The sequence below is a fragment of the Suricata suricatta genome, chromosome 3 (assembly GCF_006229205.1).
Source record: "Suricata suricatta isolate VVHF042 chromosome 3, meerkat_22Aug2017_6uvM2_HiC, whole genome shotgun sequence".
In the NCBI taxonomy this organism is placed as follows: domain Eukaryota; kingdom Metazoa; phylum Chordata; class Mammalia; order Carnivora; family Herpestidae; genus Suricata; species Suricata suricatta.
This window is the reverse complement of record NC_043702.1, coordinates 148,655,078-148,674,504: the sequence shown is the minus strand read 5'-3', so window position 1 is coordinate 148,674,504 and position 19,427 is coordinate 148,655,078. Positions and strand designations below refer to the sequence as shown.

General features: G+C 39.4%; 1 protein-coding gene across 1 annotated transcript in view; it reads left to right on the top strand.

Moving 5' to 3' along the window:
- Positions 1-34: 34 nt before the first annotated feature.
- Positions 35-19,427, top strand: part of KDM5B (lysine demethylase 5B) — a 75,532-nt gene continuing 56,139 nt past the window's right edge. Inside the window, exons 1-2 of the mRNA XM_029933387.1 lie at positions 35-389; positions 9,337-9,362. Coding sequence (XP_029789247.1) covers positions 35-389; positions 9,337-9,362 — 381 coding nt within the window. The remainder of the gene's footprint in view (positions 390-9,336; positions 9,363-19,427) is intronic.

Genomic DNA, 19,427 nt, shown 5'->3' with positions numbered 1-19,427 from the left:
TGCGAGTTGTCGTGCGCGGAGGAAAGTTTTCAATATGGCGGCGGGAGCCCCTGGTCCTTTGTGTGGTGGCGGCGTCGGCCCGGAGCGGCCCTCACCTGGGCGCCCCACCCTGCAGGCCGGGGCACCCCCTTGCCCCCCGGGCCCCGGGCTTCCTGCTGTTCCCCGGGCTGGGCTCGAGGAGGGGGCGTCCAGCGCTGCCGGGGGGCGGGGAGGACCCGCGGGGCCGGCCCCGGAGCCGAGGTGTTGTGGGGGGCGTGTGTGGGGGGCACTTGGGGGTGTTGGGGAGCAGGACTGGCGGCGGAGGGTCCGGGGCCCGCCCGGCAGCTCGCACACCCGACTTCTGGCCCGGCCGCTCGGCTCCCCGGGGAGGTCTCGGTTCTGTTGGTGGGGTAGGGGCGAGGACGTGCAGTAGGGGGACATGTCAGAGTAGACGACCTGTGAAGCCTGTACGTGCACTTCCCGAGCCCCCTCCTCCCCCCAACCCCCGGAGGCTGAAACGCAACCCTGCTTCAGCCCTTCGTGCAGTGTCTAAAGCGCCTCGGGCCTGGGGGCTGTGAGTTAGGGGTGGGGTGCTGCTGAAGTCATCCCTAACGGCTCCAACGTTCGCTCAGGAGAGCCCGGCCAGCCCTTCACTGTCCCCCCATGCCCCGCCCCCACCCCAAGCCGGAACTGGGTGCGCGCCTACACCCCTGCTTTTTGTGTGTGTGTGTTTCCCACCTTGCGGATGGTCTGAGTCCAAGTTGGCCTAAAGGACGGTTGGACGGGCCGGGACCGTTGGGAAGGATGTTTAACTGCCTTTCCTACAGTTTAAGAGTCTTCTCCTCACTCTCTTCCCCGCCCCCCACTCCACCCCCACTTCCACCCCCATTGGAAGAAGATGCCCCCTCCCATCCGTTTCTTTCTTAAGCTTGCTCTTTGTAATGACATTTGGAGTTGCAGGGGTTCTGTATGTAACCATTCGGTTTGGAAAAGCAGTATTGAGGGAGATCTCTTATTACGTCCTTTTTCCCCGTCTCCTTTCCCCTTCCCCCCAGAATTAAAACACGGACACCATACTTTGGTTTTTCTTGGACAAGTTTGAAAATGGAGAGGAAATCTATGCATCAGAAAATAACTGGTCAGCTAGTATGGGGGAAATATTAGAATATAGAACCATTTCTCTAAACTGGACAAGGTTGATTCTTTTTGCTTAAGGGACTTGTATTTTTTCTAGAGTGCAAAGGGGCCTGCAGAAGTTACAGCCGGAGCTGATTAGAGCCAAGGTTTTAATTCTTGGAGAATAGGTCATGTTTCAGACAGTTAGCAGTTTAGCTTTATGTCCTATGCTAGGAAGGGGGAGTGTGGATGTTGTACATTTGCATTAATGGGATTTTACTCAGAAACTAAACAACTTTATTAAGTTCTTGGTAACCAAATGTGTGAAGTCTGGTTCCTGGGAGTGAGAGTTGTCCTCCATGTTGGTATTGTGGTATATTTTAGGGCTGGGGTAATCCCTTTATCTTACTTAAGTATATTCTGTGCCTTTTCTAGGGCTCTTTCCCAAAAAGATAGTTTGGCATTGGTTAGGTTTGGCTACCCATTTCCTTATCTTGGCTAGGATATGAACAGTAAGCTTTGCAAAATATGTGATCATATTGCCTTTACCCATTCTGAATGTCAGACAGACATGATGGCCACCATTTTGTATTGAGAGTAGTACATTCTACTGCGAGAGGAAGGGTGTTAAGGAGGCACAAATAATCTACAAACATAACCAGTGCTGTTTTGGAGACCTCCTTTGTGTGAGGGGGGCTTTCTTTGTCCTTTGTTTAACAAACTCCTATGCCAAATGGAAAGAGTTTGTTGTTGATATAACCACAAAAAGGGAAATCTTTCCAGAAGTAGTAGCTCTAGAAGAAGGGTCTTGTTGGAACAAAGGTTTCTTAAGAGATGTAAACAGTCTTTGTTTCAGAAACTGTTTTTGTTTTAGGAAGCTGTGAACAAGTGGTTTCATATAGTTGAAATAAAGCAACAAAAAAGAAAACATAAGAGGTGTGAAATATTGTCCAAGGCCATGGCTATGTAATGCCTGCTGGATGATTTTTGTTCGCTAATTTTTTGGAACACAAGTGGCTGTGTTAAAATGGAGATTGGGTCTGTTGGTATTTGTCCGTTGGGAGGTTAGGGGAAGAATTGTAAAGCACTTCTATTTCCTTTTGTTCTTATCTTTGTGTCTTTAATTAATGGTACTTAAACATAGTTTCAGTTTATAGCCGCGTTCTGTGAGGGTCCTAAACTGCGTTGCTTTTGAAAACTTGGGGTTTCCAAAAATTTGTGAAAATATAGTAAGGTAAATGTGATAAAAGATAATAAATCAAGAAGACTTAAATCCGGAGTTAAAAGTTTAAAGAGGGAAATGTTTTTCAGATTACATTAAGTATGTAGGATAACTAGGCTTGTTTCCTGGGCTTTAAAAAATTTTTTTTAATTTACAATTAATCTGACTTCTGGTTTTGCTACCTTTAAAATGCGCATTTTCATTTCCTCATTGATGTACTTAGATGTCTTTTTAAGGACAAATTTTCCATGTCACTTTATGGTATTTGGAAATGATTAATTTTAGGAGTGTAACTATTAGGCAAAACATAGTTGGCTCCTTAGTAAATACTTTTTTGAGTCTCCCAAGTTTGATTGGAATATATTTGATGGTTTTAATTTTCTTTGTTGCCCTCAAATGTCTAACATTTGACCATAGATAGGCAGATTCCACAAATTTCTTCTTTGGCAGTGTCTAAAAATCAGGGATTTAAATCAAACCACAGATGGCACAGTAGACACATTTTTTCAACTTTAACTTCCTGTGGGCTGTTGGTTTGATCCCTTCATCTTTGTAACTAAAGTGTAAAGCTTTCTAATGTTTTAATATAATCATGTTTGAGTAAGCCTGCTGGTTCTACCATTAGGAACAGGGTGGAACTTAAATACACATTTCTTTGTATGGTTAGAGGTGTTAATGATACGGAGCTCATTTACTCTCATTCCAGCCTATCAGTCTCCTTAATTTTAGGTTTGATTGACTTTGGCCTAACCCTCTGTTTTCCCATTTCCTTTGGTGTCACAGAATTTTTCTCTGGTTGTGATTCTTTGGCCACCTTAGACCTGCTTAGCCTTTGGAGAAAAGGCTTATCAATGGAAACATTCTTGAATGAAGGAAGAACTTATAATAACTATTTAAAAATAAAGCTTTACTTAGATATAATCCATATACCATACAATTCATCTATTTAAAATGTTTTTAGTTGTAGTTTTAAGTAGTTACAGAGTTGTAAAACTATCACCACAATCAGTGGTGTTAGGACATTTCCCCCCCCCCCCCCCCCCCAAAGAAACCCTGTACCCATTTGTAACTGCCTTTTAGGACAAGTTTAGGACTATCCTGCTCAGAAGAAAACCTTTTTTCCTCACTTAGTAGGAGGTTGGAGTAAGTCCTACAGTTGTAGTTCGAAAGTGCCTTAAACAAAGCAAAACCAAACTTCATTTGTTACAGTTTTTGAATGGGCATTTAGCTAAGTTTAACTTTATCAGTGGTAAATTGTAAATTGGTCACACTAGGAGCCACACACCTATTTACCTAGTTGTAATTTTGTTGAGCTAATCAACAAAATTAATAGGCTTTTAGAATAGAATGTGAGTGATATTACAAATACAGGAGGCAGCTTATGATTCACACCCCCACGGGAAAAATTTCCCTACCAGTGATTACAGGATTAGTTTTTAAACATGTAACCTAAACCTCTTCAAAGATCAAAATGAATAGAGAATTGCCTTTGAAAAGTGTTACTAAGTGTGTTAAAGCTGGAGTTTGAATTCTTCTCTTGAGATACACTAATAAGAAAAATTAGGGAAAATTCATTAGCCCTCAGTTTCCTTCTTTGTTTTTCTCAGATACTTAATTTTCTTTACGGTATGTTGACTTAAATTTAAGAGTATTTCTGGTTGATAGGGGAGCAGAACTAATTTACTTATTTACTTCTGGGGACAAAAACAGAGGTCAGAATGATTAGGGATACTTTAATAGGCAGACAGAAATCTTCCAGAGAGAGAATTTTCTTTTAGAAAGGAAAAAAATTTTGTAAACTATTTGATTAAAAAAAATTGAGTCTAGTTTATATACTTTAAAAAAAATTTTTTTTAATGTTTTATTTATTTTTGATACAGAGAGTGACAGAACATGAGACGGGGAGGGGCAGAGAGAGAAGGAGACACAGAACCAGAAGCAGGCTCCAGGCTCTGAGCTGTTAGCACGGAGCCTGATGCGGGGCTTGAACCCACGAACATGAGATCTGACCTGAGCTGAAGTCGGAGACTGAGCCACCCAGGCGCCCCGTAGTTTATATACTTTTCTAGACTTTTGTAATCACTTGTTGTCTTAATTGGACCACATTAAAAGTTGGCTATAGGAGAGGATAAAGGGAAAACTCAGGCCCCCACTCCCGGCCCCATCAAAGTGCTAATTAGGGTCCTAGGTTTAGGTTCCAGGAAGCCTACTTGTGTACCTCTTTCCAGAGGCCATACATAGGTTTTAAAAACCCAGGAACCTAGAAAATCTGTGCTTTTTGCTTTCTTCCTTGTACAGACCTTTGAGCTTGATTTGTGTTGATCTGGTGGTGTGATTTTTTTTTTTTCTTCGCTAAGATATTCTCTGGAGATTATGCTAATATACTGTTTCTAAGTGCAGAAGATCATTGCCAACCTCAAAAAAAATTTAGTGGAATAACTATTGGGAATTGAAGAGCTGTCTATACTTTTCTGAAATTTTTGTTAAGTCTGGTCAAACTGTTGAGTCCCTTTGGGGTAAGTGGGTGGGTAGAGTGGCACTTTGGGAAAGCCATGTTGATGGGCTCCTCCCATTTTGCTTTATATTACTTAAAGTTTTGAGAAACTTATAACTGGATTTTAAAGTCTGATTTGTGAGAAGCCTGTTTCAGATGTAAGAACTGTATGCTGTGCACCAGGATTTTTTGTTAACAGCTGTGTCTTAACATGGAATTAGAAGAGAAAAATCAAATGAGATATACCTTTGTAGACCTCTACAAGTTCTTCCAAAAATGCTTTTTCTGTCATTAACTATTTGATGATTTCCATAATGAAGGTGCTTTTGACAACTCCCAAGTTTATGAACCAGATTAATGAGGAAAAGCTGCCACCAGGGCAGTGAGACATTTCTATTCCATAATTGTACGATGTTTGGAACAAAGAGGTGGAATTTGACTAAATGCTTTCTTTCAAGTCCTTTTTTTTTTAACATTCAAATCTTTCATTGTAGACCATTCTTCTGAAAGCATCATTGCCTTACAGCTTTAGACGCAGCCTAGAGTCATCCCATCTGTTTATGGGTTTTTTTTTTTTTATTATGTAAACTTTCTTTCTGGATGTTAAGATTACTTTGCTGTGTCAGAAACATCACTTCGGAGTGTGAATTAAAATTTTTTATTATAAATTTTTATTCTTAACTATTTTCCTGGGTACAGGAGAGCAGAAAGCAGAGTAGCAATAGTTGGGTTGAGAGTAGGCTAGTGACCTTCAGTTGTAAAGTACAACTTTGTGGGGCGCCTGGGTGGCTCAGTCGGTTAAGCGATCAACTTTGGCTTGGGTCATGATCTCACGGTTCATGGGTTTGAGCCCTGCATCAGGTTCTGTGCTGACAGCTCAGAGCCTGCAGCCTGCTTGGGATTCTGTGTCTCCCTCTTTCTCTGCCCCTCCCCTGCTTGTGCTCTGCCTCTCTCTGTCTCTCTCAGAAGTGAATAAATATAAAAACAACAACTTCATTTAGCTTTTGTTTTATTCAGGAAATGAGTGAGATTTGAGCAGTTAAGAATGAGGTTTCTAGCCTTTAGTGAGGATGGTCACTTTGCCCAGTTAGGTTAGGGATTATATTTCTCAGTTTTTAAAAAATTTAAAATTTAAATTTATTTAATCTCTGCACCCAGCGTGGGGCTCGAACTCACAACCCTGAGATCAAGAGTTGCATGCTCTTCTGACTGAGCCAGCCAGGTGATCCTGAATTTCTCAATTTTAATCAGTGGCTTGGTTGCTTTATTACACATTTGTTGGAACCTGTGCAGAAACTTGACCATCCTCAGGCCAACTCTTGGCACCCAGAAGTTTGATGGCGGTAGTTGGAGTAGGTGGTTGTGGGAGGGCATTCTCTACAAGCGTTGTTCCATTCTCTATTTGTCCATTTTCCTCTCTGGTAGACTATCTCAAAAGAATAGCTCTGGGAGTCAGGAGTAATAAAAAAAAAAAAAAAAAAGAATTCCTTTCTGGAAAAGGAGATTTAATGAAATGAGAATCAGAAGGGTCTAATAGTTGTTGGTTAGGTTGTTAGGTTCAGTTTTCTGTTAAGAATGGTAGTTTGACTTTCAACCTTGATGGCTCAGTGTCTGTTTTAGCAGAATTGCTGATTAACATTTCTGTGGTATCAAAAGTTTAAAAGGAGCAATTTAAAAATCAGGTCATTGAAAAGTATTTTCTTTCAATAACTCCTTACAATCTAACTGCTTTTCCCACCAAAATAATAACTTAATTTCTCAGATGGGAAGTTAGTTAAACAACACCAGACAGAGGATCACATAATGAGTGGCTTTGGAACTTGTTGATTCCATTTCACTTGGTAATGTGTTATTTTACAATAGATGTGAAATTTAAGGAATATTTTGCAGGGGTAAAAAGCTTTATATAAGGGGAGTCTGTTACTTTTTAAAAGTGTGTACTTTTATTATGTAAAAGGAGTATGGTGTTTCTAGATTTTAAAAAATAAGTGAGTAGAATCTTGAATCTAATTCCATCACGACCTTGGACAATGTCATTTTTCTCCAATGTATGCCTTCTCATCTGCTGTAAGGGGATCTGACACTGACCTAGGGCTGCTCTCCAGATTAATTAATTGATGGATTGCAAGGAGCTTAAATCCCAAAGCTTTATTTGCTCACTGCTAAGAAGAGTATAGGGACAGATTTAGTGAGACAGGGGTTAGTGCCAAATATATATATTCCTCCTTTTCCCTTACTGTGAAGGGATTTTTAAAAAGTGAAACTTGAAAAGTCAAAAGCTCAGCTTCAAAACTACAATATATAGAATGTAATTCTTCACCTGGTCTAGGTGAAGCTTTTTTTTGTTGTTGTTGTTGTTCCTAGATATTCCAAAATTAGTGCTATTAGGGACACCTGGGTGGCTTAGTTGGTTAAGCATCTGACTTGGGCTCAGGGCATGATCTCACGGTTTGTGAGTTCGAGCCCCGTGTTGGGCTCTGTGCTGACAGCACAGAGCCGGGAGCCTCCTTCGGATTCTGTGTCTCCCTCTCTGTCTGCCCCTCCCATGCTCATGCTCTGTCTCTTTCAATAATGAAAACGTTAAAATTTAAAAAAAAAAGTGAGATTATAAAAAAAATTAATAAGGGGGCACCTGGGTGGCTCAGTCAGTTGAGCCTCCAACTCTTGATTTCAGCTCAGGTAATGATCCCTGCCTGCATCATGTCGGGCTCCACGCTGAGGGTAGAGGTTGCTTGGGATTCTCTTTCTCCCTCTGTCCTTTTCCCCTGGCTCACACAATCGCTCTCCCCCTTCTCTCTAAAAAAAAGTTAGTGATATCAAAAATCTTTTTTTCAAGTAGATCGGTTATAAATTATTTCAGAAAATTTGCTGGTGCATGTGTTTGTGTGTTGTGTAGTGTGCGTATACAGGCAGGAGTTTGTGTTTGGTGAGCTTTGTATTAAGAAATGTTTAAAATTATTTTAATTTCTCCTAGCATGGGATGGCTGTGATGCTGTTGAAACCCTACAAATGGATGGATGGCATTATATCTTACCTAACAATTTAAATAATGCCAATTCTAGCTAGATAGGAAATTGAGTGAGTACATTAAGTCTTTAATATTCCACAATTATTTTACTTATAAAGTGGGGAGAAAAAAGAGGTGGCAGAGGAAAATGTTTATTTTGATCCTCAGGACAGAAGATCAAATGAGACCCTGTTAGGAGATCATCCGATATAAACATCATCCTGTAATGAGAACTCCCATCCAAACCTGGATTCCCCAGGGTTTTTTTTGTCCAAATAGATCTGGTTATTGTACCTCATAACATTGCCTCTTAGGTGGACCCATATTTACTGTGTTTCTGCTAGTGTGGTTTTTTTTTTTTTAATCCTGAATCAAGCAGTTTACTCAGTATTGTTTTATGAATAGACTTTATTTGGGGTGCATGGGTGGCTTGGTGGCTTAGTAGGTTGAGCGTCCGACTGGCTGAGCATCTGACTTCTCAGCTCAGGTCATGATCTCACTGATTGTGGGTTTCAGCCCCGCATCAGGCTCTGAGCTGTAAGCTCAGAACCTGCATTGCATTCTGTGTCTCCCTCTCTCTCTGCCCCTCCCCCGCTTGCTGTTTGTTTCTCTTTCTCAAAAATAAACATAAAAAATTTTTTTAAAAATAGACTTTTTTTTTTTAATTTTGAGAGAGAGAGAGTGACAGAGAATCATATACAGGTTCCATGGCATCAGCATAGAGCCTGATGATGCGGGGCTCGATCCCAGGATCTAAGCTGAAATCAAGAGTTGGATGCTTAACCAACTAAGCCACCCAGGCGCCCCTCACAGTACTGCTTTCTAGATGTATTAAAAACACTTTCTGACGGCATATGTACTTAAAGTGTTAAGTCTTTAAATGTGGAGTGTTTTAGTTGGGAGCATGTACCTAGTTTAAGATTTTTTTTCTGAGACATGGCGGTAGGCAGATTTCCTGTGCTAATTCTTGTCATCTCACTGGCTTGACCAGATTGTAATTGTCAGAGAACTAAAGTCTAAAATTTAGGGTGTATTGATCACTTGGTTGGAGCTTTTATTAAGCACATATTTTTATGTGGCATATATACTCTTCTACAGATGCTGAAACATTATTTTACTCTAATCTCATAACTCCAGAAACAAAAGAACAAATCCCTATCAAAGCCACATAATTACAAGTTCTTTAAGTCAAGATCCTCTCAATTTTCTGTGTGGTTGTACCAGCTCATCATTTGGTGATATTTAAACCAGATGGTAACATCTCATCTTTGCCAGTCATTGAGAGAAGAGATGGGGAGAGCAGGATCTCTTAGGATTTGTATTCTGGTGTCTTTTTTTTTTTTTTAATGTTTGTTTATTTTTGAGAAACAGAGACAAAGCATGAGCAGGGGAGGGGCAAGGGAGACAGAATCTGAAGTAGGCTCCAGGCTCTGAGCTGCCAGCACAGAGCCCTATGCGGGGCTCAAACCCATAAACCATGAGATCACGACCTGACGCAAAGTTGGACTCAACCAACAGAGCCACCCAGACGGCCCTGTATTCTGGTATCTTAAAAAATTAAAAAAAATTTTTTTAGAGCACAAGAAGGGGAGAGAGGCAGAGGGAGAGAGAAGGAATCTTAAGCAGGTTCCAGCTAGTGTGGCCTGATGCAGGGCTTGATCTCAAGACTCTGGGATCATGACCTGAGCTGAAATCAAGAGTCAGATGCTCAGCCGATTGAGCCACCCAGGCACACCTGTATTCTGGCGTCTCTTTGTGGGACAGGGGTGAAGGGCTGAAGAATAGAGAGGTCTACAAAGTGAATCTTTGGGGTATAACTTACATTTTGTAAAATTTCAAGTATTCCAAGCTTTTTCTTCTCCCAGCGAGGCTCTTATCCAGCATTATGATGTATTTTGGACAAATTGAGAATAGCCACCAGATTTTCCTGTGGGAGGCTGGCTTCAGGGATTTGTGTAGGGTGTGGGTTTAGGTTTTTTAAAAATCGTACTTGATGGCAGCCCATTCTTTTGGGTTCCTCTCACCACTTTTTTTTTTTTTCATTGCTAATCTTGTGGCTCTTCTCATTTTCCGTTTGTAAAATATATCTTTGACTTATATAATGTAATTGCTTATCAAGATTTTTTTTAGAGGAACAGAGTTTAGAATTTGACTTAGGATCCAAGGTAATTAATTTGTTTTTGGTGGTTGGTATTAGCTAGCTGGGAAGCTAGCTAGGAAATGAAAACTGATTTCATGCACAGAATACTGGAGTGGGAATGAAAACATTTAGTTTCTGGTGTGTGTTCCATTGTTTACATGTTACCTTGAGCTGCTAGCCTTAAGAGGGTCATGACTATCTTCCAAGTGTTTTTTATTCCATTAAACTGCTTATAAAATGAGGATTATGCTAGTCCTGCTTTACATAGTGAGGCCTAAAAGAGGTAAGTAAACTTGCTCGTGGTCACCTATTAAGTGCTGGAGTCAGTATTCTAACCTAGAATAGAATTGGTGCACTTAAACATTATTGATATTGAATCATATATCCATAGTAACGATACAGTTATGATTATATGAAATAGTTGGAAAATTGAGTCTTTTATTTATTGTTATTCATTATTTTATATATTTGTATTATTCTTTTGCTTATACATTTTTCTGTCCTGGTATAGACTACCCTTTTTTTTCTAATAGGCTCAGCAAAAAACAACTTTATAACATAGTTCTTGCTGTTAAGGTATGCCGGTTTTACAGATAAGGAAACTGCAGAGACAAGTTAGGTGACTTGTCTAAGGTGACGCAGCTTTTAAAGGACAAATTGGAAAATTTCAAACCATTGCTTTTTGCTTCCAACTTCACTGTTCTTCCTTTTTTTTTTTTTTTAAATATTTATTTACTGAGAGAGAGAAAAGTGGGGGAGGGAGGGAAAGGTTGCCCATGTAAGCACACAAGCAGGGGATAGGGCAGAGAGAGAGGGTGAGAGACTTCCCAAGCAGTCTCCACCTATCTGTGCGGAGCCCAGTGCAGCGCTAGATCTCGCAAACTGTAAGATCATGACCTGAGCTGAAATCAAGAGTTGTATACTTAGCCACCCAGGTCCCCTATTTATGAAATTTTATTATTATTTTTTAAGTTTATTTATTTATTTTGAGGGAGGGACAGGGAGAGTGAAAATCCCAAGCAGGCTCCACGTTGTCAGCCTGATGTGGGGCTTGAACTCACAAACTCTGAGATTATGACCTAAGCCGAAATTAAGAGATAGACACTTAACCAACTGAGCCACCTAGGCACCGCTAATGTTTATCTTTGAGAGTGAGAGAGACAGAGCAGGAGTGAGGGAGGGAGGAACAGAGAGAGGGAGACACAGAATCTGAAACAAGTTCCAGGCTCCAAGCTATCAGCACAGAGCCCAACGTGGGGCTCGAACTCATGGACTGCGAGATCATGACCTGAGCCAAAGTTGGAAGCTCAGCTGACTGAGCCACCCAGGTGCCCCTGAAATTTTAAATAAAATCATACTCTCATTCTTTTAGTTTACCAGTGTGTGTGAGCATTTCATGTGTTGTTGGTTGCTTGGATCATTTGTATGGAAACTCCTGGCTCATCAGTCATCATCCTAGTGCCCACCCAGGTTCAACTAGAAGAGTATTTAGGCCCCCAGAATGTAGCCCTCTTCCCATCAAAATCATCCTGGACTCCACCCCAGAATTAGAATCTCATGGGATGCCCAAGTGTTTGAGTTTTAAGAAGCTTCTCTGGTCATTCTAAAACGCAGCTAGGTTTAAGAACTATTAGTTTGCATAGTTCCTTGATGAGATTTAGGCAGCTGTTCATAAAAGGAATCCTCTTATCTGTCGACTTTGAATTAATAGAATTTCTCAACTCTTCTACTAGAGATAAGAGAATCCTTTTTGTCAGCTCTGATGAATGAAGAAATGAATTGGGTCCTTGGATTTGGTTGTGGGTTCAGTTCAGTACATTTATTAATATGTCGGTAAGTGCCAGGCATTGTGTTATGGGTTTAGAAATGAGTTAAGCCGTTTTGACTTAAAGGATCTCCTATCCTAGTCTACTGGTGAGAATGATCTGCAACTAGATTATATGGTGTGGTGTGTACAAGTAATGGAGATTGTGTATCAGATGGTTGAAGATTAGGGTTGAGGGGTTGTGGAGATAGATGGCATAAGGGGGTGGGAGGCTGCTTCATATGTTTGGGAGGATCTCGGATTGGGACAGGGTTAGGGAGGAAATAGAGGTGTAGAATGAGAACGAGAAACTGACAGACCCTCAAGAGATACCAACACTTACAGAAGGAAGAGGATCTAGTTGTGGGCTGTAGGAAAAGTGCCAGGGGAGAAAACAGGTTTGTTGAGAGTCAGTATTTGAGACTTAATATGACTTTGTGGTGATGATTTTTTTTTAATGTTTTATTTATTTTTGAGAGAGAGAGAGAGAGAGAGAGAGAGAGAGAGAGAGAAACAGCAGGAGCAAGGGAGGGGCAGAGAGAGGGAAACACAGAATCCGAAGCAGGCTCCAGGCTCTGAGCTGTCAGCACAGAGCCCGATGTGGGGCTCAAACCCACAAACCGTGAGATCATGACTTGAGCTGAAGTTGGATGCTTAACTGACTGAGCCATCCAGGCACTCCTGGTGATGATTTTTTTAAGTCTCAACTCTAGACACAGAGTCCTTAATTTAAATCCCTTATTTAAAACCTGGAAAAGTAGATAATAGAGTTTTTATAGTGTGTGTCCCTTTGATACAAGGCAGCCATTCAAAAACGAGGACCACTTTTATCAGGCTGCAGCTTCTGCATATTTTAGGTTAAAACAGGTTATCTGTTAAATCAGATTATTATTAAATGTGGCAATAAATATGAAGTAAGGTAGTAAATAGTGCTAATTCTATAAGGTAGTAAATAGTGCTAATTCTATAAGGTAGTAAATAGTGTGGTTTGAGATATATCATAGGATAAATTTATTTTAAGACCTTTGGAGATAAGATCTATTTATCTACCATTGTAAGTAAGTTGAGCATGCCTGTACATTAGTATATCCTTGTCTCTTTCAAAAAGGGAATTAGAGGGAATTTTGAATAGACTTGCAGGTTACCCTTACATAAATATTAAATGATCTGACAGTGGGATGAATGGAGCTGCTTTCTAGCAATTCCCATTCAGTTCCAAGCTTCAGTCTTTTATTTCAGATAGGGCTATTAGGGATCATACAGGTTCTAAAATTATTTCTACTTTTAATGTTTGGCTTGCATTTAGTTGTGGCAGAGGTAAATAGTTGTTATGTATTTGCATCTGGTGAAATGTATGGCTTACTGTTTATGGGTTGTTTTTTTTTTTTTTTTTTTTTTTTTTTTTTTTTTTTTTTTTTTTTTTTTTTTTTTTTTTTTTTTTTTTTTTTTTTTTTTTTTAGTACAGTTACCTAATGTCTTCAAATGAAACATCAAACAAAACAACGTTTTGTATTCTTTTGGTATCTTTAAAAAAATTTTTTTTAATGTTTTATTCATTTTTGAGAGAGAGAGACAGTGTAAGCAGGGGAGGGTCAGAGAGAGAGAAGGAAATACAGAATCTGAAGGAGGCTCCAGGCTCTGAGCTAGCTGTCAGCACAGAGCCCGATGTGGGGCTTGAACCCATGAACCGTGAGATCATGACCTGAGCCGAAGCTGGTCACTCAAACGACTGAGCCACCCAGGCGTTCCTGTTTTGGCCTCTTCTTAGAGACATAGGCCAATTTCTAATGTCGCTATTGTCACTTTTGTGACCTTGATTTTGAATCTTGGAGTGTCCAGTTTGTAAAGTACTAAAGATGTAGAATATGTGTTTATAGATGTAATGAGGCCTTAAAGTTAGGGTGTGTGTTGTTTAACTTTCCCTGCCCTTGGTGCCCAGTTGGGTTTGGGTGTTGCTGAGGGGAAGGTTGAAGGGGCAGAGTCTAACCTTTTTCCTAAATTCCTTCCCCTGACAAGTCATTTCTGGAACCTTTTTCTGAAGTGTGTCATCTTTTCTTAACCTTAGTAGCCTCAATATTCTGCCAGAAATTCTTTTCCTCACTGGGATCCTAGTTATGAAAGAAAACAGAATCAAAACTACATATTAAATTTCCTCGGGGGAGAAACTGTGGCAGAATAGCCACTTGACTGTAACATACATGGCTTGGTATAGACATATTAAAGTAATATTTTTGCATCAGTTATAATTGCTGTAGAGGAGAAGGATCTGAACCTTGATCTGGTTCCATTCAGTGACTCGTGTTGTAAGATGTCTCTGAATGATCTGAAAGAAATCATGCTTTCCCCTTAAATTTTCATCATTGACCTATCATGATGTCAGCCCATTTGAGTGGAAGATGATTTGTTCTAGGAATTTAGCTTTCTTATGATCATTCTAAGTGATTTTTAAAAGGATGCATCCAATATAGAGGCCTGATGACACTTGGTGGTGGGGCGGGGGGCGTGTTTGGGGATATGCCAAAAATTTGTTGAATCACTTCAGTAGGTAACTTTGGTAGACATCTATTAGGGACATTTTGGAAGAGTCAGGTCTTCACGTGATCTAGTTATTCCCTTATTCTTATTTATAAACAAAATGGTACTTGGCTTGTTCTATAAAGTGGCCTGGAAAGGAAACCATGTTTTTAAGGTTGAGTGGGGAGGGCATTTTCCATAGTATTTTCACATGGTTTTTGACAATTATAAATTTAAGTCATTTAGAAGTCCTGAAACTACAGGTGATATTAGAAGAGGTGAAAGAGGTCCTTATTGGAACTAATTCTTAAAAAAGTAAATATCATGACATGTCTCTCTTTTACCAGTGTATTTTCATTTACTAATAGATGCTCCACCATAGAAACCGTGCTTGAATACTTTATATTCTTTTAAATAAGTTCTGTAAAACTGAAAACTGATGGTTTTTATACCTGGTCCTTTCAGTTTTAGGAGTTATAATTTTAACAAAAGTTCTTATTCCTTCGTCCTTAATATTTTATTTTATTTTACTTTATTTTATTTATTTTTATTTTTTATTATTCTTACTTTTTGGTCTTTAATATTTTAGTACAACTGGTAAATGTCCCTGTATGTTTGCAAATGATTATGCTGGCATTTACAGAATCTTTTTGGTAGTAGGACTTTTAGGGATGATGACTGAGTTGACCTTAGTATACCTCTTATTTTTTAATTTTTCTTTTAACATTTATTCATTTTTGAGAGACAGAGACAGAGCATGAGCAGAGGAGGGGCAGAGAGAGAGAGAGAGACAGAGAGAGAGAGACACACACACACACACACACACACACACACACACACACAGAATCCAAAGCAGACTCTAGGCTTTGAACTGTCAGTGCAGAGCTGTCAGCATAGAGCCCAATGCAGGGCTTGAACCCACAAACTGTGAGATCATGACCTGAGCTGAAGCCGGACACTTAACCGACTGAGCCACCCAGGTACGCCATTGGTATGCCTTTTCAAAAAATATTGGCGTTTCACAAATAGGTAAAGAAATTATTGTTAGTAAATAGAGAAAACACTTGAACACACTGCTTTTAAAATAGGGATGTATAGGGGCGCCTGGGTGGCTCCGTCGGTTGAGCCTCCAACTTTGGCTCAGGTCAGATCTCATGTTCGTGGGTTCGAGCTGTGTAGGGCTCTGTGCTGACAGCTAGCTCAGAGCCTGGAGCCTGCTTCCGGTTCTGTATCTCCTCTCTCTGCCCCTCCCCCTCTCGTGCTCTGTCTCTCTCTGTATCAAAAATAAATAAAACATTAAAAAATTAAAAAAAAAAAATAGGGATGTATAGCGTTCTTTGGAGGGTTGGATTGGATGGGAATTCTGTAGGGATTAAGATTATGAAGGCAGTTGTTTTCCAGGGTTTGGGTTGAGAACTGAGAACTGACTCTTGGTGCACAAGATCCTTCCATCAGGTGCAAGGGAACTTCCTCCTTTTGACTAAATATTTGTAACCAGATTTTCTTGGTATTGACTATAGAAGATATGAAAATCCAGCTTATTTCTATTCAGCCAGACATTAAAGAGGTTTGCAAAATATGTGCAATATAACACAGTGCCACTCTATTTTTTGCTTTATTAAATAAGTGAAAGCATACAAAACTTTCTAATAAAAGTGAATAGATAGAAGCCATACAGACTAAAGCTCTTTGAGTTCCTCAGTTTTTAAGAGTTTTAAGGGGTCATAAGGCCAAACATTTGAGAATTGTAGTAGTAAAAAGGGAAATTTAGCTCTGCAATGCCCTGACTCAAAAGGAATAAATCTAGGTTCTATTTATGTGAAGAGGTACATTGATTGATTGCGGAGGCTATTAAAAAACTAGTGGTGGGCTTGGTAAAAACTTCAGTTATCTGTTGCTTCTAGGAAGTGAAGTGAACAATTAAAAGTTTCCTAAAGGGCAAACAAGATTTTCCTGTATAACCAATATCAATTAAAATGTTGGAAAGTGGGTCTTTTTGTTGTATTTTGTCACTTAATTAAGTTTCATAAAATTTGTAATATACCTGTGATTGTCCTTTTGCTTCTTGAGAGCTGTCTTTTGGGGTCAGAAGTTTGAAACATAAAACAAACTGATCCACGTGATTTATTTTACTGTTTATTATTACTATTTTTTAGTGTTTATTTTTGAAAGAGGGAGAGAACAGGGGAGAGGCAAAGAGAGAGGGAGATACAGAACCTGAAGCAGATTCTAGGCTTTGAGCTGTCACCACAGAACATGACCTTGGGCTCGCACTCCTCAACTGAGAGATCATGACCTGAGCTGAAGTCGGATGCTCGACTGAGCCACCCAGGTGCCCCGATCCAAGTGATTTTTTAAATTGACTTAGTATTTTTAAGGAAAAATTGAGTAGAGTTCCCAGGTACTCCTTCACCTAGTTTCCCCTTTTTATTTATTTATTTTTCTTAAGGTTTATTTATTTAATTTGAGAGCGAGCACACAAGTGAGGGAGGGGTAGAAAGAGAATCCCAAGCGGGGTTTGCATTGTCAGTTCAGAACCCCACACGAGGTTTGAACTTAGGAACTGTGAGATCATGCCTGAACTGAAAGGAAGAGTCGGACACTGAACTGAGCCTCCCAGGTACCCCAAGTTTTCCCTTTTATTAACTTCTTACGTTATTGTGACATATTTGCCATAATTAATGAACTGATATGGTTATTAACCAAAATATAAAACATTTTATTCATATTTCATTAATTTTTAGCTAATATCCCCCTTCTATTCCAGGGTCTGATCCAGGATACCACATTACACTTAGTTGTCCTGTCCCTTTAGGCTTTTTTTGGTATTGTAATTTCTCAGGCTTTGTTTTTTTGTTCTGTCTTGTTTTTTAATTTTTTTTTCACGTTTATTTTTGAGAGACACACAGTGAGCAGGAGAAGGGCAGAGAAAGAGGGAGACAGAATCTGAAGTGGGCTCTAGGCTCTGAGCTATCAGCACAGAGCCTAATGAGGGACTCAGACTTACCAAAGATGAGATCATGATCCGAGCCCAAGTCAGACACTTAACCAACTGAGTCACCCAAGTGCCCCTTTGGCTTTGTTTTTATTGATCTTGACCATTTTGAGGAATACTCACTTGGGTATTTTGTAGGATGCCCCGTTACTGGTATTTATCTGATGTTTTTCTCATGGTAAGACTGGGTATATGGGCAGTTGATTTTTATTTATTCTTAAGATTTTATTTTTATTTTTTTATTTAAATTGGTGGGGGGAGGGATGCCTGGGTGGCTCAGTCGGTTAACACATTCCTCTCTTGACTTTGGCTTAGGTCATGATCTTAACAAGGTTTGTGAGTTTGAGCCTTGCACTGGACTCTATGCTGATAGTGCAGAGCCTGCTTGGGATTCTCCCTCTCCCTCTCTCTGCCTCTTCCCTGTTCATGCTCTCTCTCTCTCTCTCTCTCTCAAAATAAACTAAAAAATAATAACATAAAACCACAAATTAAAATTTTAAGTTTATTTTAAAGGGGGCTAAAATGAACTTCCTAGAAGGTAAGGATGTTTTATTTGTAATGATTAACATTGGAAATTAAAGAAAATAATGTAAATGTCTATAAGAAATTTTTAAAAGTATCACAATAAAATATTAAATGTTCACAGCATAGTAAGTAAAAGGCAAAATATATCCATATTTTTAAAACTGTAACATAATATTTTTGAAGATTATGAAGATAACTTGCTTTTTAGAAAATACTGGAAAAATGTATACCAAAATTCAACAGGTTTTCTCTGAGATGATGGCTAATTTTTTCTTCATGTGTATTTTTTGATATTTTAGTAATGAATGTAATTTTGTATTAGAATAAATTTAAAATAATTTTCTCTATCACTTAGCTTTTATCCCAGTAAGAGAATATGCAGCCAAGAAGTTTTATATAGTGGATATATAGGAAATGGCCTGATTAATATAAAATACTAATATTGTGGAACCATGCATAAGCTTGCCCACTACCGTGTTAACTTTTGTAATACAGAAGTTGAATTCTGTTGTAACCTTAGCAGCTCCTCTCTTTGCGGGTCCATTGTTAAGTGCCTCTACCCTTGAATTACATACCTAAACAGCCTTAGAAAAAGCTCTTTAAGCCCGAAGCATGACAGTAGATTCTCCTTTAAGTTAAGAAGCAAGGTTGCATATATCTCAGTAAGGCTGTAAAAAAATATAGCAAAAATATAGATGAATGGGACTTGAATATTATATATTATTTATGAATGCAATGTTTTAATGTTTCTTTTTGAGAGAGAGAGAGAAGGGGGCAGAGAGAGGGAGACACAGAATCCGAAGCAGGCTCCAGGCTCTGAGCTCTCAGTACAGCGCCTGACGTGGGGCTCGAACCCACAAACTGTGAGATCACGACCTGAGCCAAAGTTGGAGGCTCAAACAACTGAGCCACGCAGGCACTCCCCATGAATAAATGTCATTTTATACAATTTGATAATGATGATTAGAGAATTGAAACCATTGTTTCAAACATAACCAGTCATAAAACAAAACAAGGTTACATTAGGCTTCCTGGGAACCGAAACTTTGCAATATAAATGTTTCCTCATAACTAACATTTTTGACCGCTTTCTTTGTAAATGCCAGGAGCTATCTAAAGGCTTTTAGCCATATTATTTAAGCCTCAGTTTCTTCCCCTTTATACATGTACATAAGCTACAGGAAGATGAACTAGCACAAAGCCCCACAGTCAGGATTTGTCACAGGCAGTGTGACACCAGAGCGTATCCTCTTAACATGTTTTATTGTTTAAAAATGTGCTCTAAAAATGCTTTAAAATGAGGGAGCGTGGAAATCTAGGGAAGCCCTTTAACCTGTGTTGAAATCGCCCTGATGCCAACTAGAGTTAGGCTGGAAGAGTAGAGTCCTTAAAGGTACAGCTTAGAGGTCGGATGCTCCTTGAGAGTTGAGGTTCAGTGACTTTTTGCTACAAGAAATGTTTCAGTGATCAGAACTTAATGTAATATAATACTTGCTATTTTTGCTTTATAATAAATAATTCCTAATATTTGTAATTTTACCATAGTCCTGAAGGTAGCTATTGTTTGTACATTTCAAATGGAAAAGTTCCCTTAAATGGTGATTAAGAACCAAAACGCAAATCAGGTCTTC